At 50.1% G+C, this 22039-nt stretch overlaps 2 protein-coding genes across 5 annotated transcripts; one reads left to right on the forward strand and one right to left on the reverse strand.

The window, feature by feature from the left end:
• Positions 1–5200: 5200 nt before the first annotated feature.
• DERL2 (derlin 2) lies at positions 5201–16345 on the reverse strand. Of its 3 annotated transcripts, none has more exons than XM_055306569.1 (7): positions 16244–16345; positions 15508–15570; positions 13274–13347; positions 12032–12125; positions 10696–10891; positions 10343–10433; positions 5201–5716 (listed from the first exon to the last, which is right to left on the reverse strand). In XM_055306569.1, exons 1-7 carry the CDS (start codon positions 16334–16336, stop codon positions 5611–5613), a joined length of 717 nt encoding a protein of 238 aa, XP_055162544.1. In that variant the 5' UTR covers positions 16337–16345; the 3' UTR covers positions 5201–5610. The 3 variants fall into 3 exon arrangements, with proteins under 3 accessions (XP_055162544.1, XP_055162543.1, XP_055162545.1); XM_055306568.1 differs by having other exon boundaries at positions 15508–15573; XM_055306570.1 differs by lacking the exons at positions 5201–5716; positions 10696–10891; positions 12032–12125; positions 13274–13347 and having other exon boundaries at positions 10368–10433; positions 15508–15573.
• A 239-nt stretch (positions 16346–16584) lies between these two features.
• MIS12 (MIS12 kinetochore complex component) lies at positions 16585–21869 on the forward strand. Of its 2 annotated transcripts, none has more exons than XM_055307086.1 (2): positions 16585–16827; positions 20183–21869. In XM_055307086.1, exon 2 carries the CDS (start codon positions 20223–20225, stop codon positions 20841–20843), a length of 621 nt encoding a protein of 206 aa, XP_055163061.1. In that variant the 5' UTR covers positions 16585–16827; positions 20183–20222; the 3' UTR covers positions 20844–21869. The 2 variants fall into 2 exon arrangements, with proteins under 2 accessions (XP_055163061.1, XP_055163062.1); XM_055307087.1 differs by lacking the exon at positions 16585–16827 and adding an exon at positions 16943–16984.
• Positions 21870–22039: the final 170 nt, after the last annotated feature.

The following is a 22039-nucleotide window of genomic DNA, read 5'->3' on the forward strand; positions in this document are numbered from 1 at the left end:
TTGCCGCTTCCTGCCGCGCGCCGCGGCGCCCGCCGATGACATCACGACGGCCGCCGCTGCCTCAGCAGAGGACTACGACTCCCAGCATGCCCGTGAGGGGGCCGGAAGAGCGGGGCCCGAGGTACTACCGAGAAGAGGCTCGGAGCGACGACAGTGAGGGGCGGGGTGGGGGGTTCCGCACGACCCCCATGGCGCTAATGACGACCTTCCTGACCGGTTTTCTGTCCTCACAACACGGTGTCCTCACTGTAAACACGCGTGTCCCCTTCTCGCCCAGAGTAATTCCTGCTCTGCAAGGACAGCACTCTTGTAGAATCGGTGGGCGACGCGCACACAGTGCATCACTTAACCCTCTCTAGGGTAGGTGCTGACGGAACCTGGAGAACGAGCCTCGGACACTCGTGGAGGCCAGCGGGGCGAGGGTAGTGGTGAGCACCTGCCCCGAGGGCGGGCGGCCCTGCTAGCGGCCGCCGGCGCAGCGCGGGTCCCACCGGCAGGGGGCGGGGGTGGGGGGACTGTCGTTCGCCCTCCTCCCCCAGCTCCCAACCTAGCTCCTCCCCTAGCTCATCCCTTCGGACCCTCCACAGCCCCTCCAGCTCCCCCTCAGCTCCCTCCCCCAGCACTCTCCCCAGCTCCCTCCCCAGCTCCCCCTGCAGCTACTGCTCCAGCTCCCTCCCCAGCTTCTCCTCCAGCTCCCCCTGTAGCTCCTCCTCCAGCTTCCTCCCCAGCGCCCACTCCCAGCTCCCTCCCCCTCTCGATCCTCCGTTCCTTCCCCAGTCTCTTTCCTTCCCTTCTCCCAGACAGAACTCTTCAGTGCAGCTGGGCTGCTGGGCCCCATCACACATAATGAAAAGATTCAAGACTCCAGCAGGGAAGATAGGATGAAACCAGCAGATCCTCTCCGTTCTGCATCCAGAGCTCTCAGCTGCTGGCTCTGGGTGGAAACAGTAGCAGGAAGTGTGATTTCCAGAGAATCCATCAGATGCTTCAAGGCCCTTGAAGGACGGGAGGCATCCTCTTAAGTACATCTCTGGGAAACTCATCCTGTCTGTAAGCCTGTTAAAAGTCCTTCTTCCCATTTCCTCCAGGGAAGAGATGATGTTCCTGGAGCTGCTGACAGTGGAGCTGCTGACAGTGGAGCAGTCAAGGGGGCTGGGAACGTGCATGTATGTTCAGAATTGGCAAAATTACACTAACTACCGCAAAATGTTACTTTAGGAAGGCAATCCCCCCCACACACACCAAAAAGGCTAACCCCAAAACTGAAAGCAAAGTCACTGTTTCAGTGTTCAGGCTGCTGTAACAGAAGATACCCCAGGCTGAGTGGCTTGCATACATCGGACGTCCACTGCTCACAATCCCAGGGCTGGGCAACACCAGCACAGCTGCCCCAGGGTGAGGACCCCCTTCCCTTGCTGCTGCCTGCTGCTGTGTCTTCACAGGAAGGCAGAGACTAGGGGTTTCTCTGGAGCAGCTTGGTAAGGCGTTAATCCCACCACCAGGGCCGCTCCCGAAGGCCCCCACTTCCTAATACCATCACATCAGCCTTAGGATGGACACAGGAGTTTGGGGGAGGCGTAAACATTCACATCACAGCAAAAACTAAACGTTAACTCTCGAATTCTGGACCTTGAGTATGTAACAGAGGGACAACTGTCCTTTCTCCTAGCGTCCCTTCCAGACGAACGTCATGGAGGTAGAACGTCATGGAGGTAACCCATGCGCCTAGTGATTGCAAGAGTCCAGGCAGGGAACGTGAGTGAGTGAAGGCCCGCCTTGACGGAACACGTGCCCCATCTCTAGAAGCAGCCACTGGCCAGTCACCTCTAGGAATAGCTGCCCTGCAGGCCTGGCATTGCCATATCTTGCCTTTTTTTTTCTTCAAGAAAAGCCTCAAACGATTTTCATGTGATATCTGTCAACCTTCAGTATTGGCTCAAATTTTGTAAATGGTGCAGGCAAAATAAACCACATGTGTAGGGAACTCATCCACAGTCTTTGGCCCAAGGCCCCGGCTCCTCCCCAGTAGGTGCAGCCTCACAGCTAGGTGGAAAGAGGAGTTGCAGGGAAGGCCCAAGCCAGCCAGTGTCATGCACATCACCAGCCCCCCACAGGAGGAGTCTGAAGTCTGCTGTCCCTCCAAAGGAAGTCCCTTGTGGTTAAGTGGCTTCCACACACAGCCGATCATAACATAACCATCCAAAGAATGTCAGGGCTCTTCTTCCAAGAGGCGACTTGTCAGACACATTTCGTTTTTTTTTTTTTTTTTAACTGCTCCGGGGACCGTCTATTCTTATGATGCCCACACCAGCTGCTGGTGTTGCTGGCCGGCTGTCTGGCTGGCCCACCACACCGTTACCCTTTATCAGGCTCACTTTTGTTCCATGCCACTTCCAGACAATGCCAGGCCTCATCCACTAGGTACGAGTTGGCACGCACATACGTTAATCCCTGTATAATTGAAAATACCAGGGAATAGTCTGGTCAATAAACAACATTTTTTTTTAAAGATTTTATTTATTCATTCATGAGAGAGAGAGAGAGAAGCAGAGACCCAGGGAGAGGGAGGAGCAGGCACCATGCAGGGAGCCCGATGTGGGACTCGATCCGGGGACTCCAGGATCACGCCCTAAGCCGAAGGCAGGCGCCAAACCGCTGAGCCACCCAGGGATCCCAATAAACAACATATTTATTCAGCACCCAGGTGCCAAGCAGTGTGCCAGGCTTGGTGGTGGACACAAGACTGAAAGACGTGGACCCTGCCCTTCTGGGGCTTACATTCTCATGAGGGAGGCGAGACTAACACGTGGACCAGCGAGGGGCAGTACCAACGATTTATGATTTGCTGTAAGAATACATCGTACAGACTGGAAGCTTTACCGGGATCTAAAGAAAGACCATGATGTAGGCCCAGGAGTCAGGACTTCTTGAGGAGCCAGGCCTCGAAGAGACTCCCGTCTCTGCTAGATGTGGGGACAAGGTTCAGAGGGAGACAGTGTGCCCTGGGGGCTGCGAAGTCAGTGCAGATGTCTGAGCAGAGAAGGGGCTAGTTTGGGGCAAGTTCCACAATGTTAATGCAAACTCCTAAAATACGTGAGCAGCTTAGGGGATGTCCTACAGCACCGAGAATACAGACGGCACTTACCTGTGCAAGTTGGCTGTCTGTCTGGGAGACATGACAACCCCAGGGAGCCCCTCACCCAACAACTTGGGAGGCCCCAGACAGAGCGAGGGTGTCGCTGCCAAGGGCGTGGGCGCTCTGCTCTTGGACAGACCACACCCGGCACATGAAAGGCAATGGGATACAGGGCAGTGACAGAAGAAAAGCAGGTGGGAGAAGTGAACAGAAGAAACACACGATAATGTGCAGAAAATCTGTCTCTTGGGGAGATGTGAGGGGCACGTCCATCTTTCCCTCAGGAGTGCACACTGCATTTCCACAACAACTCCACCCCCAGCACCGGGACCCACATCCTCAGAGCGCGCATCAGCTGAACGACTGAGCCACTGGGGCTGGCCCTGTTCCCTACTTTAAAAAATAGTGAAAGGGAATAAAGGGGAAAGGAGAAAAATGAGTGGGAAATACCAGAAAGGGAGACAGAACATGAAAGACTCCTAACTCTGGGAAACGAACTAGGGGTGATGGAAGGGGAGGTGGGCAGGGGGTTGGGGTGACTGGGTGACGGGCACTGAGGTGGGCACTTGACGGGATGAGCACTGAGTGTTATTCTATATGTTGGCAAATTGAACACCAATAAAAAATAAATTTATAAGAAAAAAAAACAAAAACACAGAGGGCAGCCCAGGTGGCTCAGCGGTATGGCGACACCTGAAGCACCAGGGCCTGATCCTGGAGACCCGGGATCGAGTCCCACATCGGGCTCCCTGTGTGGAGCCTGCTTCTCCCTCTACCTGTGTCTCTGCCTCTCTCTCTCTCTCTGTCTCTGATGAATAAATATTAAAAAAAAAAAAAACAGAGAAACCTATTTCTAGACCCTAAGTAATTTTCAAGACACTTTTAATTCAACTCAAGCTTTCTCGAACAGAGCCAGGACGTGACAAAATATAAGAATCCTGTAAGGATCGTACATCCTCAGATTGGCATTTTAAAGTTTTTTTTTTTCATTGCTTAGAAAAAAAGCCGTCCCATTAAACCACATTCTGTAAAATTGTAACAGCCATGTTCAGTTACCGACCAGCAGCATGTCCACTGTCCGTACTACCTTTCATCACTAATGCATGTGCCATGAGAAGACATTAAAATACTTTCCCCCTCACTACACCACCTGAAAAATCCCCACTTAGGGTGTCAATTACATTTACCCTAAACCTCAAGTTCATCTTGCTGAGGGAAAGGTCATTATGGAAGAGTGCTAGCTACCACTTACCCAGGCTGCCACTCCTGGGGAAATGGTCCATGTCTACGTCCTATTTGCTAGAACCATCTGCAACCATCTCTTCCCTATGGGTGGACATCTTCATCCCGTGGGTTCTCTGAACTACTTAGTGTGAGTGCAAACCTGCAGAGGCCCAGAGAAATTAATAATTCTGGATGGGTCTTTATCGAATCACAGGCATTAAGTGTCTACTCCTCTGGACCCTAATTTTTACCTGGTTGTGAAGGTAAACCAGGTGCTTGGCTCTGAAAGGCTGCTTGGCTTTTCATTCAGCAAAATGACCAAAGTTAACCAGCCCAAGGCCCGGGTATTCCTAATTGGTACCTGTTCATCTGGCTCCAGAGTCAACATCCCAGGTCTAAAAGAGATCTATCTGTCATTTTCCCAAAGGGTGGCTGGCCATGGCATGTTTTTTCCTGGATATTTCTTAATGGAGGAATACAGAATCGGGAAGATGCCACATGAGCCCGGAACCAGCCCTCCGGTAGCTGCAACTCCTGCTGCCGCAAGCATCACCCTATACCCCCGTTTCCCAGTCATCCAACAACTGGAGTTTTGCCAAACCCAGACGGAGAACAAAGTATCTGGACAGCACCAACTGATCTTCCTCCTACTGGAGCTGGCTTGCTGCATGGGTAAGACGTGTGCACAGCCATGGCGCAGCAGCCACATACTTCCAGTCTTGAAACACGATCCCGTCGAAAGCTGAGGCGGCCTCGGGAAGAGCAGGCTGGCCCAGGCCTACACGGCAGCTAACTAGAACACACTGTCGTCATTTAAAAGATCACACACAAAAGCTTTGATTCAGTGAGAAGAGAGAGATGGAATTCAGTTTTATTTTGTCCTCTCTGAAACTTCCATTTACACCATGGCCTCGTCTATCAAAGAAGAAGAGGAAGAGAAAGCTCTGCCTTACACCCCAGAACTCAAGCACTCCTGTACTTGTTCGCCAGAGGCAGCAGGGTACTTGTTTCTCCAGTGGTTTGGCTCGGAGAGATTATACCTTCACTGCCAGGGTAGTGAGGAGCCACTGGCCGGCTGCTCCAAGTGTCTTCTGGATCCATTAGTGTACCATTCCATAAAGTGCTTCTGGAGTTAAAACTTGCCAAGCCGTCAAAAGTGTCCGCACTTTTGCAACACAAAGGATAAAAGAATCCCAAAGGGCATGTCACTGAGTCCTTCCCAGCTGGGTCTCATTATTGGCACTGTTGCTTTAACCACCGAGGCGCTGGCCCTCACCCCAGGCAAAGCCTCCTGGCCGCTCTTCAGGTAGTGGATTGTAATTTGGATCCTCGTCTGGTGTATCAAAAATAGCCTTCCTAAAAGACAGGGAACAGAGATCACTTAGGCCCAGAATCACCCCGGGTCCTGTCCTGCAAGGCCAGAGACTTCCCTCAGGCCTCTGACGACAGACACTATAGCTGCCCACCAAGGAAACAGTCATCACGCTGTGCAGATAAGTCATAGTAATTTCATGTTAAAAAAAAATTTCATGTTTATATTAACTCTTATCTCTTTTTTTTCTTTTTATTATGAAAGCAACACATATTAGTTGCAGAGAAAACAGAAAATACATACAAACATCCTAAATCTTCAGGAATAATCCCTGTTGATGCTGTCATCATTCTTCCAGAACTTTTATATATGTAATTTTATGAAAGTTAGATAACACATTTGTTCTGTAACCTGATTCACACTAAATATCACAAATCCCCACAACCAAGGTACCACCCAGTACCCACTGACAGACGGATCACCAAGATGGTCCATCCACACAATAGGATAGTAGTCAGCCTCACAAAGGAAGGAAGTTCTGACACCTGCTCAGACGTGGATGAGCCCTGAGGACACTGTGTTGATGAAACAAGCCAGACCCAGGAGGACAAATAGAATGTGATTCCTCGTGTATGAGGAACCGAGACAGACAGAGAGAGAGAGAGAGAGAGAGAGAGAGAGAGAGAGAGAGAAGCGCTGCCCCTGCCAAGGGCTGGGGATGGGGTGTTACTCAGCACAGTTTCACTTCTGCTGCATCAAGCATTATAAAGATGGATGGCGGTGGCACAAGCACACAGTGAGAGTACTTACTGCCACGGAACTGCTCGTTTACATTATGTATTTCTTTTTTTAAAAATTTTATTTATTTATTCATGAGAGACACAGAGAGAGAGAGGCAGAGACACAGGCAGAGGGAGAAGCAGGCTCCATGTAGGGAGCCTGACGTGGGACTCGATCCTGGGTCTCCAGGATCAGGCCCTGGGCTGAAGGCGGTGCTAAACCACTGAGCCACCCGGGTTGCGCACGTTATGTATATTTTATCACAAATGAAATTTTAAAAAGTTCACAAGTCATTCCAAGAAAAATTACACAGGTCATAGAAAAAGATAGTGTCCAAAAGACTTTTAAAATCCCCTTATAGGACCTGGGATCGATTCCCACATCGGGCTCCCTACATGGAGCCTGCTTCTCCCTCTCCCTGTGTCTCTGCCTCTCTCTGTGTGCCTCTCATGAATTAAAAAAAAAAAAAAATCCCCTTATAGGGCCATTCAAGTTCTCCTTAGAGAACTGATTATTAGAGACACCTGGGTGACTTAGCAGTTGAGTATCTGCCTTCGGCTCAGGTCGTAACCCTAGGGTCCTGGGATCGAGTCCCGCATCAGGCTCCCTGCTGGGAGCCCGCTTCTTCCTCTGCCTGTGTCTCTGCCTCTCTGTGTCTCTCATGAATAAATAAATAAAATCTTAAAAAAAAAAAGAGAGAATTGACCATTAAAACAGCATCCACTCTGGGCATTCGTATTTCTAATTACACTTGCCCGAAGCTGACAAAATTAGCTGAAAACTTCTACTTTATCATGGGGTCTGAAAAAGCACCTATACTTCAACATGAGCTCCTTTAATTCTCACAAAACAATGAAAGCAAACACACCCCAGTAGAAAAATATAGGGCTGAAAAGGCAATTCAAAAAGGAAATCCAAAAGGCCAATACAACATGAAAACGTTCGCTTTAATAATAATTAAAAGAAAGCATGTTCAAAACCTAGATTGCTTCTACTTTCCAAACTCAAACAGGACAAAATAAAGTGGGTGCGGGTGCAAGGAAGTGAGCCATGGTGGCCCCAGGGCAGGACGGGGCTGGGGGGGGGGCATCCCAGTGTAGGGCGCACACATGTGGAGGGGCCTGGTGCCGCGTGTCAAAGCCTGAGTAGGCTCAAGCAGGCACTCCCCATCAGAGGGCAGCCAACCCTGGTGGGTGTGAGGCAGAGCAGGACCAGAAGGCATCCGCATGGGGGATGGGGGCGCAGTAATAAAACGGGCTATGTTCGGGGTTCACTAAATAGGTGAAGATAGTAATGACAACGGAGATCAGGTTCCTCCCTGCCAGTGAGAATTAAGGAACTGTAGAAAAGGAGGTGGAGTATTCACCTGGTGAAACACTACTCTGTAGAAAGGGGAACAGATCCCTGCTGTGAGCCACGATGTGGATGAATCTCGATCCCCTGACAGTGAATGGAAGAGGCCTTACACCTAGGGGTTTAGCCACACATCCTGGAGGACTCCACAAGTGAAGCTAGCAGAGCTACAAGATCAGCCTGGTGATTGTTTCTTGGGGGATGGGGCAAGGACTGACAGACTGACGGAGAGAACCTTCTGGGTAATGCAACACTTCATCCTGATAGGAGTTTGGGTCACACAGGCTTGTGCATTTATGAAAACCCGTTAGTTGACACACTTGAGAGGTGTCCTCTCTTGTATGGAAATAAAAAAGTCTAGTCAGTGACATACACACTCAAGTACTTAAAGAATTAAGGATACTGGAATGGAAAGATGGACAGAGGCATGGAGAGATGTATAAAAGGCAAGAATAGTAAAATATAACCACAGAATCTGTGGTGGGTAAATGATATCACTGTATAATTTTTTCCACTTTCTGTGAGTTTGGACATTTTCATAATAAAACACTGGAGAAAAAAATACAGAAAGAAAAAAACACCTAGATTCATATGGACTCATCCTAGAGCTGGGGATGTCAGGAACCTCATGTTTTTAAAAAACACAGATATGCAAATGCAGATGTAAACACACCCACAGGCACACAGACTTCCCTCGCTCTGTTCACGGTACCGGTAACTCCGCAAGCAATGAGCACACCCAGTACCCGCATCTTGACTTCCAGGCACCACTCCCCACTAGGAAGGAACCAGAGTTCCTTGCAGAAACAGTGTGTCAGGGAGAGGAGGAGCCTGGGAGATCCTGTCTGGCCAGAAAATAATCAATTACTTAAAGAGACAAGAATGATGGGGACACGTTGAAAAGTAATTAGAAGCCAGTTTGAAGGGGTTCTCATTGGCCAAACCTGGGGCAGGAGCATCAAAGCAACGATGACAAGGGACTGTAGCTCATGTAGACATAAAGGACGGGAATGTGATCAAGAAAGGCTACTGACCATCTCAAGGTGCCTTCCCACAGAGCAATCATAAAAGGAACAAAAGGAGCTTTATGATGGACCTTAATCCAGTCGTCAGAGCCATGACAGCCAGTCTGACAGATCCAGCACACGCAGACCCACAGACCCGTCAGCACTGCAGGGAGGACACGGGTCACCTCTCTGATGCTCCTGTCGAACACGTGAGACCAGAATCTAAATGTGAGGGAGCACTAGACAAACCCAGATCTTCGGGCCCTTCTATGGGAGGGGATGACAACCGTCAAACACGCTGTCAGAGTCCAGGAAAGACTTAGAAGCTGCTCCAAACTGGCAGGGCCCAAAGAGGCGTGACAAAGAAATGCGACACCCGAGTCTGAGCTGGACTCTTGTCCCGTGAGATGCCGACTGGGACAAGTGCCAGGAGAGGCTTCGGTCTGAGGAGTCACGTTTTTCCTGATTTTGACTACGTAGGGGAATGTCCTTCTTCAGGGAAAATACACAATGGGGGTGGTGGTGGTGAAATTAGATCGACAACTTACTTTCAAACACTTATGAGGAAACAGTCCTTTGAATGGTTTGTAATTTTCTGTAAGTCTGAAACTATTTTAAAAAAAATCATAAAAACCAGACAGCACCTCACAGCTGTCAACCCAGGAAAAAGTAAATAATCCCTCCCATGTCTGACAAGGCTGCGGGGAAACAGCAGAAACTATGTGGCCAGTCGAACCATAAACCTGAGCATCCATTCTGATGGAGATTTGTCAATAACCAAAACAGCAATCCTACTTCTAGGATGGAAAAATGATTATGACATATTGAAAAGATGGTTACAAAAGAACATTTTTTTAAAAGCACACATACAGTAAGACAAAAGAATATGCATCAAAAGGTCAACAATGAGAGGCAGTGTTCCTGCTCAGTGGTCTTTGTTTTGCTGGACTCTTCCACACCCAACCCTGTATAATAAAAACTCATGCTTGACTCCTCCCATGGACCCTGTCTCAAGGACACAGTGTCCTGGGGTAGAAAGAAGTCAAAGCTCCACTTCAGGAATGCGCAGTGCGAGATGAAGAGAGACTTTCTCAAAGTCACACAGCTGGTCAGTGGGTACCCTACACCTGGTTCTAGTCCGCCTCACTGCTGAGCCCTGCTTCTCCTACTCCCTGGAAGACCAGAAATCCCACCACTGGAAACTTCCTTGGTGTCAGTTGTGCTGTAAGCTTGGGCAGTGGCTCACGTGGAAACCAGCAGACTCCTCCCTGGGGCAGGAGGGGCTGGTGGTCATCGGGCAGCATGCCACGTCATCCCCAGGACACCCCAAGCTCACTCCTGCACAAACCTGGCACCATCTGCTCTGACCCAACCCAAATGCTCCTCAACTGCAGCCCATGGTTCAATCTGCAAATACTGACAGAGCTGAACCACATGTGCCAGGAGCTACGGCAGCCCCACGGAGACGCAGACACAGACCCTGTCCCATGCTATCTGCAAGGAAAATGCAGCCTGGCGTCCAATACTCACAAAATAGATGGTGTTTTCAGGATTCTTATTCCACCAGGCTGATTGGGAAATACATCTTCCAAGAAAAAATATATGTGTCCAACTGCGATGCCTAGAGTTGCCCAAAAATAAAGAATGAGGGGCAGGATGAAAATTTTGATTACTAGTGGATCTACCAACATAAATTCTGTGTATTTAGGAAGAAATGTCACTATGGTTATTAAAAAACAATTTAAAAACTGGTATTGTAATCTTTGAGCATGCAACCATCAAACAATCCCAGAACAGCTGTATGTGAGCGCCAGACATGAAAAAACGGTGGTGACTAGTTCACACATAAAAACAAATAGAAAAAGTCACGATGAGGTTCTTACCCAAGAGGTCGACGATGATGGAGTTCCCCAGCAACAAGGAAAAGCCCATGAGCACCCAGGGCAGAAAGGGCGCCTGGAAATTGAGAAGGCCAAAAAAGTTCATCCGGACATACGGGTTCCTTCGGCTCCATACGTAGACGAGCATTATTGTAAAGGCCTGTCCCAGGAAAACTAAGCTCACAAACAAACCAAAAAGCTAGCAGATGGCATTAAGGAAAGTATCAACGTCAGTAGTGTGAGAGGGAAGGCGGAGCAAGATGGGGGGGGGGGGGGCTGGGCTCTAACATAGGTCTGAGGTAGGGCAGTCCCGAGCTAGTTAACCTGAGAGGGGGGGAAAAAGCCTGAAAATAATTACCCAGAGCAACCAGGCAAAAATCTGTGTGGGCCAGCACATCTGGACCATAGCTGCTTCCAGTTAATACCATTTCCACGAAGTTCTTGACTATTTGGGAAATACTGGAATTCCTCAGTCAATAATTATGTTAAGTTTCACTCACCATTAGCACCTTTAAGAGGTGAGTGAAGATAGCTGGAGAAACCGTCCCAGAACGGACTGTGTTCAAGGCTGTTACACCCATGGCAATAGTTAAAAATAATAATTTATCAGTTTTGATAGTGACTGAATAAATGTCTTGCCAACTTAGTTCAAAAGCACACATTGGGAGGGGCATGCCTGGGTGGCACTGTGTGTTAAGCGTCCGACTCAGTTTTGACTCAGGCCATGATCTCAGGGTTGTGGGATAGAGCCCCACGTTGGGCTCTGTGTTGGGCATGCAGCCTGCTTGAGATTCTCTCTCCTCCCCCCATGACAAACTCTCTCTCTAAAAAAAAGAAAGGTGGGCATGGGCAGCCCCTGTGGCGCAGCGGTTTAGCGCCACCTGCAGCCCAGGGCATGATCCTGGAGACCCAAAATCGAGTCCCATGTCAGGCTCTCTGCATGGAGTTGCTTCTCCCTCTGCCTGTGTCTCTGCCCCCCCACCCTTCTCTCTGTGTCTCTATAAATAAATTAAAAATCTTAAAAAAAATAAAAAAATAAAAAAAGAACGTACGCACATCGACAGTCATAAACCTAAAGTAGTAAAACGGTGACCCCGTGGGCTAACACTGCTTCTGACTTGCTCTCGGTACAGAGGCTCCTGGCCCAGCAAGGCCCAGCTTGAGGCTCAGAACACCATCCCAGAAAGTAAAAGAGCCATAGTGCCTGCAGCTATGGTGTGGAATCCACCTGTATCTGCTCAGCTTATCTAGTGGGCCGTGGAAGGCAGGTGGAGAGCTGTAGGAGGACACAGGGCATTTGGCAAGTTTTCCTGTATTCACTCTACTTGTTGAAGGATACAGTCATTAAGAATCCACCAAAAAGGAACATAAATACAAAGTCTGCTGTTCGACCTCGGAAAGAGCCTTCTTCTAGCATTCGACAGTAGCGGTACCTTAAGTGCCGAGTTAAGAAAACATTAAGCACACAATCAGGAAGACAGTAAAGTTAACGTGTTGCTGAGCTGCACCTGGACTCTGTGTCAGCTGGACCAGGCCAAGCCTTCATGTCCTCGGCATGTTCACAGGGAGTGTGGTTACTTCCCTTCCACCAGGCACCTTGGGCAAGGCAAAGACTAGCTCCGACTGGCTCTGCCCATGGCACAAAGCACTCCTGGCTGGGGAAGGAGCCTGACGCTGCACACACAAGCTTGCAGCTACTCAGGAAACCTTTCCAAACACGGGTCGTCTTTCCCACGCTCAGCCCCACGTGACCTGTACCACCCATGCTTTTTCACAACCTGACTTGGAAGGCACGCCCGGCAAGAAGCCTCGTGTGACGACAATCAACTTTCACAGGCCAGGCAGATTTGGCACTTCTGTACCTTGGCCAACAAGGATGTAGTATGATGAAAATACTTCACTCTGAGAAACTTACCAGGATGACGTATCACATGGAACCCATGGGACTCCATCCTAGGGCAGGAATCCTGCAACCCCAACAAAGCCCCCCCCCCCCCGTCTCCTGCAGACAATCTGAGCCGTAACTCCTCTATCACTCCAGAGGGTCAGGTGGAGGACAAATGTCCTGTTTGGAGGCCCCAATCATCCCCTGACCAGAGCATATCTCATTCCCTCTTTCAACAACTGGCACGTGGCCTGTCGGGCACCATCTTTCCAGCCAGCAGAACTGGCAACCAAGATCTAAGGATATCTCGTGTTCTCCGTTCCTCGTGAACCCCCTCCTCATGCCTGTACCCCGGCTCTGGGGCTTATCACCATATTCAGGCACCTGCTGATGTTATTTTGTAAATAGGCCTCAACTAACCCACTTTTCCTCTCCCTTGATCTGATTTGTAAGTGATTTATGGGCAGAAGGGTAATCACTCTGTGGTTGGATAGCTCCCATTAGAACAAGCAGGGACCAACAGAATGCCTTTAAAATACTACTTTCTGACCAACTCCTCTGTGTCCCACAGAGCCTGTACCCAGAAGTCACAGTTAAGAGAGTAACAAACACAGCAGCATCAATAGCTTTACCTTATATTGTATTCCCTACGTAAACCTCAAGTTTTGATGCTAACCCCCACTTAATAAAGGATACAGAAAAATCATGTTAAATAAAAAATTGAATCCAACTGGACCAAAAAATAAGAAATTGGTGATTAGCCTCCATATCTGTTAAAAGACAAAAAATCAAGAGAAAGACAGATTAGGTAAAATACACCAGGATACATTGCCACAGGAAGACAGAGGACATATCCTAGGGTCGCAATGGTCGTAAGGCCATGAATAAGTGATCGTATAATCTGAACCAAAAAGCAGGGCACACTCGATCTGACCCTGGATTTTTGTGCTACTTCTAGTTGGAAGTCTGAAAGATAGCACTCAGCTCCTAAAATTTCTAATAAGGATAATGGGACAGACACTTTGAAACTGTCGTTGTCTTTAAAAAAACAAAAAACCCAAGTTCTAGTCTAAATAAAGAGCCGACTCCCTGCAAGTAAAGATCTAATGCTCTAATAATTAGTCTAACTGGCAGATACAAGGACTCCTTTTGTCACGTTGGAAACCCTGGTATAGGTTTCCCTACCCAACACATCCACACCCACGATAAAAACAACTACTCACAAGGGGACAGAGCTCCACATTTTACAATGTTTCACCATGGTCTATGCTCTGGTGTGACCTTAATAACCCTGTGAGACCCAGGCTGGTACTTCCATCCTCATGTCCCACAGGAAGAACCCAAGACACTTGGAGAGCTTGCAAATGGCTTGCCCTGGGGAACTTGTACTGGGAGCCTCTGAACCCAGACCTGGAACTCCCAGCTCCAAATGCAAATGCTTGGTGTCACTGAGTTTAACCTCAGGCAAAACGGAGCCAAGTAAGTTAACAGGAAGCAAGGCCTGGAAGAGCCACAGCGCCTAGCCAAGGCCAGGTGAGTAGTGAAGGACAAAGGCAGTGACGAGAGTCTGCAGGACTTCTCTGTGCATCACTCAATTCTTCAGAATTGGGAACAAGATTGAAATAATTCAGTTCTATGCACTAACTGAGGCCAGGATTAGAGTTACCAGCTTAGCACGGAGACAAGTGTATAAATGAGTGCAAGCACACAGCGAGAGATGCTCTAAAGCAGTGTTTGCAGATACCCTGAGGGACACAAGGAGGGGGACTCTGTGAAGCTACACAAAAGTTGGAGCTCAGAGGGTGTGAAGTGAATGACACACACTTGAGGCAGAGGGAAGTGTAGAGGAAAAGGACGGACTCTTGGGTCCTTGTCCCACGCCAGCTACAGGCCACCTGATCATAAGACATCTCTCCTTTAGCGTTCTAACTACAGGAGAGGACGGTCTCCTACTGGGTTCTCACAAACTGGCATATTGTTGAAGTCAGTCTTCGGGTCTTTTGTTATTATCATCTGATCCCTGGAAGGTGGATCAATTTAAAAGCACTAACAGGGGATCCCTGGGTGGCTCAGTGGTTTGGCGCCTGCCTTTGGCCGAGGGCGTGATCCTGGAGTCCTGGGATCAAGACCCGTATCCGGCTCCCGGCATGGAGCCTGCTTCTCCCTCCTCCTGTGTCTCTGCCTCTCTCTCTCTCTCTCTCTCTCTCTCTCAATCTATCATAAAATCAATAAATACATCTTAAAAAAAAATAAAAGCACTGAGTTGAGTTTCTGTGGTGGGCCATGGAGATAACACTGAGGTGGTGAGTGGGCAACACAGGGACCCTCAGACTCTTCCTGGGCTGGTCAGTCTCCTCTCAAACTGCAATATTAACTCTGAATCTGTAATTTACTGTTTCTTTTTTTTTTAAGATTTTATTTATTTATTTGAGAGACAGAGCACAAGCAGAGGGAGCAGCAGAGGGAGAGGGAGAACCAGACTCCCCACTGAGTGTAGAGCCTGATGTGGGGCTTGATCCTAGAACCCTGGGATCATGACCTGAGCTGAAGGCAGACGCTCAAGTGCCTGAGCCTCCCAGGCATTCCTGAAGCAGTAATTTCTAAATATAGGAACTGGACACATCAAATCAAAACCATGCACTTTACAAATAAAAATCACCTTTGGTGATTGCAATTTGGGTACATGATGAGGAACCTGAGAATGTCTTAAACAGTCCCTAGGTGACTCTGAAACCCAATCAGGATGGAGAACCACGGCTTTATTACCACCCTCCCAGCCCCACATCAAGACTCACAATCAAATATTCCCACTGGATTCTTGTTTTGACAAGAAGGCAGAGGATCTGCTATCAACAAGTATAAAAAAAAAACCCTCAAACCAACCAAGTTTAACCACTGGCACGTGAACCGTGGCTGTGACGACCACTTACTTGGAAGTGTTTAAAGATTAACTCAGGATTGAAGTACAATTGGAAAGGGGTGATCAATTCCAACTGCTGGAAAAAAAAAAAAAAAGCTGCTTAAAGCGAGTCCAGCAAGAAACAAGTCCCACCACGTCCCCGTCTCACTCCTGCCAAGCCCTCTGAGGCTTTCCTCTTAGGCGGGAGGACGGGATCGGTACAGAGTCCCGTACAAACGCGACCACTCCCTGCACCCCGCTACCTAACAAAGAAATCAAACTGTCTCCTGTGGCGATAGCTGGGGTTGACCTGAGGGCAGGGCGGGCTGGTGGGGCTGCCCTGGACCCCGGGGGCAGCTGCCCATCACCTAGGCGCCGCCTGGAGCAGCTGGGCCAAGCCACACAGCTCACCGGGGGCTCCCCCACGGCGTCCCCCCAGGCTCTGCCCTCCCGGCAGCTTCCAGCCTCCCTAAGCCCCCCGCCCCTGCCCCCCAGGACCACTTGCCCCTCGCCCGCAGCTCCGACCTGCTCCAGGTCCACCCTTCTCTCTCGGACACCCGCCTGCAGCCCTGACCCTGCACCCCGTCCTGGGGCAACAGTCCCTCGCCGGCTCGCTGGACAGGCCACCCGGAACCCCTCCAGAGCCAGCCCCGGACGCCTCCACCCACTCCTGGGACCAACCCCTCGGGAGCTCCTCCGAGGCTCCAACCCCCGCCTCCCGAGGTCTGTAGCGCGGACAGACAGAAGCTGGCGCTGCAGCTGCTCACCACAGCAGCGGTGGTGAGGACGCAGGCGGTGGTGTAGGCGCGGCTGACGGGCGGGATCTGCAGGTACTCCAGCCGGAGGCTCTGGTACGCCATCTTCCCCACCGCCGCCGGCCCCCCCCCACTTCCCCTTCCGCCAGTCAGCCCCGGTGGCGGGGCGGGACCAGAGCGGGCTGTCGCCCAATCAGCGCCGCGCAGACGGCCAGCCGCCAATCGCCGGAGCCCTCGGCAAAGCGCGCCGACCAATCATGAGTTGCGCCTCCGCGGGGCCCCGCCCGGCCGCCCCACCCACCAGCCCACAACGTCAGGGAGAGGCGTGTCAGTCCCCCGCCCTTGGCCAATCCCCGCCGGCCACAGCTGGCTTTCCCGCCCGGCCCCTTCGGCGTCGCCCAGCGAGGCGGCCGCGCGCGACCGGCCAATCAGGAGCACGACGCCGTCCCGCCCGGGCCCTCGTTCGCTGGGGCCGGATTCGGTCGGCATCCGGGAAGCTAGCGGCCCCGCCTCTCCGCAGCTGCAGGCGCTGGTTTAAAGGCGGTGGCGGGAAAAGCCGGAGCGCGGTTGGTGTCGTCGCCCTCGCGCCCGCTCGGGTAAGGGCCGTGGAGCCGCATCTCCTTCTCGGGGCAGGGGGGAGGCGACAGAAGCGGCCGCGCGCCGCCTTCCCCGAGCTCCGGCTGGCCGCGGGGCCGCGGGGCCCGACGGGAGCTGGCGCCGCGCCGGAAGCGGCCTCCGCGAGGCGTGGCTGAGGTGGGGGTCCCGAAGAAGAACCGGGTCGGCGTCGGGGGGGGAGGTGGCGTACCTGTCCTGGCGGGCAGGCCCTGGAGGGGGGCCCTGATGGGGAATCCTAGGTATGGGGAGTGGGGTGGCCCTCCTGGGGAAGAAGGCCCGGGTCAGGGGGCGCTGGCGGGGAGGCCTAGGTATGTGGGGGTCCTGGGGGAGAGTCGCTGGCGGAGGAACGATGGTGGGGAGGCCTGGCAGGGAAGGTAGGCCCAGGTGCGGGGCCGCTGGCGGAGGCCTGCTGGCGAGGGGAAGGCCCTTCGAGGGGGAGGTCCTGCTCGGAGGGCGGGGGGTGTTGCGCTGGGGGGAGTCGAGAGCGGCTGGGCTGCCAGCGGCCCTCGGAGGTGCAGGTGCGGGTGCGCCTCACAGCATCTGTCCTTGAGGGAGCAAGAACCGTCACCCGGAAGGAAGGTAGCTCGTCCCCGCAGGCAAGGTGGAGAGTGTCAGGCTTCGTTCGCTCGGCTATTAGGACGCACTGAGGATCTTTGGAACAGGGAGTGACCATCAGGTAGGGTGGTGGACTAGGAAGGATGCAAGCAGAGGGCTGGGGAGAGCAGGTACTTGGCTGGAGGGAGAGGTGCTGGACCTTCCCGGTAATCAGAGAGATCCATGTTGAAATAGCTTTGCCTGGGGGGCGGGGGGTGTTAGAATCCCATGCTGGGTGTAGAGTTTACTTAAAAAGTAAATTTAGAAAAAGTTCTTCCCACTCCCCAGATATCACCTGCACAACCCATGGGTAAATCCGTGCTGAATGTATTCCTTGTCTCAGTAGAGGGAGGACACCTCCAGGAGCTTTGGCAGGCTCTCCAAGGGACAAGGGCAAGAGGGGAGGTTGAGAATTGCAAGTGTGGATTGAAGTGGAGCTCTCCATATAGGGCTCCATGAGGGCTGGGTGGGAGTCCTGCACTCACAGTCCAGGATTGGTAGAAACAGTTGAGGCAGGGGTTTCTGAATCTCAGGGTCCATGCACATCATCCATGCTTTCCGTGGAAGAGTTGATCCCTTTGGACAATGAAAGTACTCTGGTCTCCCAGAGTGATAAAGTCAGGCCGATGTCCACAGTATGTTAGGTGGGACAGGAGAGTGTGGTTTCAGCCCTCTGTGTCCAGCCTGTGTGTGGGCTAGATGGCTGTGGTTTTCTTTATTTTTTTATAAATAAGTTCTCATAACTTAATTTTTTTTTTTTTTAAGAGAGAGCATGAGTGCACAGAGGGTTTACAGGGAGGGACAGAGGAAGAGAGAAAATCCACTGGGTATGGAGCCTAACTCGGGGCTCAGTCTCACAACCCTGAGATCATGACTGAGCCAAAGTGAAGAGTTGGACCCCTAACGGATGGAGCCACCCAGGCGCCCCAGTTTTGGTTTTCAAAAAGCAACACCCTAAAACAAATTTACACCTATCAGATTAGCAAAAATTAGAATATTGAATGTCCAGTATTAGTGAAGACATAAGAAATTTTCATATGCTGCCAGGGGGAGTGTCAGCCTAACCTGCCTCCTCCCCCCAAGTGTTCTAGAGAACATTTCACAGTATTTTGCAAAATCACGTTATGAATCAGCTGCACGGCCCAGCAGTTACTTGCCTCTGTAAATAACATGCGTGTATATCTCTGAGGAGACATGGGAGGGTGTTCATGACGTTATTTCTGGTAGGAAGTGCTAAGAGCAAACTAGGTGTCCGTCACAAGAAGGCATGCTGAGCGTGGCGTGTGTGTGTGTGTATGTGTGTGTATGATAAAGTTGAGGGAGTATGTCAGAAGCAGTGTAGGGATTACAAACATACAAGAATAAACAGCTACATACAAAGCTGTCTTTAAGAATGTCTACAACATATCTGGGATGAATTAAAGTTGGATTGAAAAGATACCTATTAAAATGCCAGAGTGGGTTTGTATGGGAGATAAAAGATGGGAGAATAAGAAAGGAACCAAAAATAGTGCTGTGAAATGGGAAGTATCAACTCAGTGACACACACCCGCGGTCCTTGAACAGGGAGACTGGTTGGTATAGGTCAGATGATGAAGGCACTTGTAAGCCATGTTGACAGAGTTTGAGCTTGATCCTGCAGGAAGGCAAAGGGGAGTGGGAGGGAATGAAGATCCTGCCAACCACAGAATCCTTTTCTAAGACATGGAAAAGAAAGCAGTTTTATTACTGAGTACGCATGTCCAGATGGCAGGGCATCGGAGGTCACCTGTGGATGAGATGAAAAGGACAGGAAGGAATTCGACCCTATTTTCATAGCCAAGCAGTTACACCTAGTTGTTAGCTATCACATACATACAAATTCTGTCATCCCCTAAGATTTGACTGAACCATTTACTTTAAGTTCTTTCATAAAGATTATCCTAAATTCACCTGGTGACTGAGATAGCCATTTGTTTTTAGCTAATTGTCTTTATCTGAAGGAATAATGGACCATCTCTTATTTCTAGGATAAGCGTATTGGTACAGCTCAGAAAAGGGTGCCTTGGTTAAGGCCCTGCAGTGTCAGGGAGGGATCAGAGTGCCATCTTTCTAGATGATGACGCTTGAAAAAACAGGTCATGGTTGTAAAGCTGACAGGAAACTTACTCAGCCTGCCATTGGGGGTTTTTCAGGCGGTGAGGTTGGAAGGATAAGGAGCACAGGACGTTGGTGTTGATGTGGTTGGAGTGCGGGATCAGGGAGCCTGGTGGGAAGGGAAGGAAGTGAAGCGGGTGGGACTATAAGGAAGAGGATCCCGGGGCTGAGAGTCCTGACGGCTAAGGTGGAAGAAGAGCATATGAGGTTGTGGTCAAAAAGTAGGTGCACCTGGGGAGAGGTTGCAACTAGCAGTAGCCACGGTGGCCAGAAGAGTGGAGACAAAGGCCGCTGAAACTCCAGAAACCTAGTCTCTTGGGCGTTGCTTGAGTCCAAATGCCATGAAAATCGTCTGGGACTGTAGCAGTTCAGGAGTCTGAGCCCTGGGCCAGAGCCCTGTCTGATGAGAGGTGAGGGAAAGCGCCAGAGAGCCAGGGGTTTGTTCCCTATGGGACGAGCAGGGCTGCAGGGAGTGTCAGGCATTGGGGAACACATGTGCCTTGGGTTTTGTTTGCTGGCTTCCTGGCTCTTTGCAATATAGGAATTGTTGCTTTCATCAGCTGATTTCTTATACAAATGAATTTTTTTCTCTCTTTATGTTTGCAGATTTTTCATAGTCAGAATTAACCAAACAAAATAAGCCAAGATGTCTGTGGACCCGATGACCTACGAGGCCCAGTTCTTTGGCTTCACACCGCAAACCTGCATGCTGAGAATCTACATTGCATTTCAAGACTACCTGTTTGAAGTGATGCAGGCCGTCGAACAGGTCATTCTGAAAAAGCTAGGTGACCTCCCAGGCTGTGAGATCAGCCCCGTCCAGGTTCGTAAATGCACAGAGAAGTTCCTCGGCTTCATGAAGGGACGTTTCGATAACCTTTTTGGCAAAATGGAGCAGCTGTTTTTACAGTTGATTCTGCGCATTCCCCCAAACATTTTGCTTCCGGAAGACAAACCCCAGGAGCTGCATCCTTGTAGTGAGGAAGAGTTCCGGCTCCTCCAGGAGGAAATTGAACAGTTACAGGAGAAGTATAAGACCGAATTAGGTGCTAAGCAGGCCCTTCTCGCAGAATTAGAGGAACAAAAAATTATGCAGGCCCAACTTAAGCAGACACTGGTTTTGTTTGATGAACTCGAAAATGCTGGCCGAGATCACGGGACTAGTGATTTCAGGGAAAGCCTGGTGTTCCTGGTCCAGAACTCCAGAAAACTACAGACTATTAGGAACACTGTGGAACGGGAAGGCAAGAGAATGAAAATACTGTAATTTCTAAGTAGTGACAGGAACCCGTCAGAAAGTAGAATAGGAAGGGATTGATGTGAATGATATTCTGGTGAACTGAATGTCTTACGGGATTTCATTTATTGGCTCTTTCTTGTACTCGGCACTTCCCTCTGTCTGGCCCCACTCTGCTAGGGCATCTACACTACCCTAAACTAATCCTTGGAGCCCGTGTTCCCTAGAGACCTCTCACAGGTGGGAAGGGGTTCCTGGTCCAGCAGCATGTCACCGGGCACCAGGACTGCAGAGAGATCTGTAAAAGCAGTTCCTTGATCAGGGGCTCCTTGTAACCTTGATCCTTCTGACTTACTCTTTGGATGTGATCAAATGAGAAAAAAGGTTAAGTGGGCGGCTTTGTTAGGAACCAGCTATTGCATGGCTGGATGGGTGCTGGCACCCGTGGCCTGCTCTCTCCACGAATTGCCTGACACAGCAAGTTAGCCGATGGGAAGAAGCAAATAGAGAAACACCACCTGTGTGATCCTTAGTAAAGAGGAGAGAAGTTGTTTTCGTTCCTAAGATAAATGCTTCTGTGATCATGGTGTTGGAGATGTGGAGCTGTTTGCTCTGTGGGAGCCTGGTTGGTGAAGACCCTGGACATAGAAGAGGCAAGTGTGGCTGGAGTGGAGGGGCAAGCCTAGAACAGCCGGGAGCAAAATATCTGAACTGGCCACTAGGTATTTATGTCATTTTCCTCCCATACTTTAGTTTTGCTTTGTCCCTAATATTTTTAACTTACTTATTCATACTCCTACGCATCAAATATTTAGTGCCCACAGTGGGAAATTTTAGCTGCCTCGTGCTTGGATTTAGTGGAATCTAATATTTTCTTCTGAAATTAATCCATGTGAAGTGTTATATCACCCAGAAAAAGAGCAGAATAGCAGTAGCTGCTCCTACAGTGTTGCTTACTTTCCATGTCTTCCAAAAGAACAGGATTTTGAGTTTCTCCTTTACGTAGAAGAGTAGCTCAGGGCGTTAATACTTGGAATTAAATATTCATAGATTTAAGATGCCTGTATTCACCTGGAATCTGTTTATTATCAAAGAGTCTTTTTTTCCAATCCTGTATGTGAGATATATATATTGTAAAGGCTTTCATTTTCAAACTGCTGTTATTATTTTAAGTAATCTCTACGCCCAAGGTGGGGCTTAAACTCATAACCCTGAGATCAAGAGTT

The sequence above is a fragment of the Nyctereutes procyonoides genome, unplaced genomic scaffold, assembly GCF_905146905.1.
Source record: "Nyctereutes procyonoides isolate TBG_1078 unplaced genomic scaffold, NYPRO_anot_genome, whole genome shotgun sequence".
In the NCBI taxonomy this organism is placed as follows: Eukaryota; Metazoa; Chordata; class Mammalia; order Carnivora; family Canidae; genus Nyctereutes; species Nyctereutes procyonoides.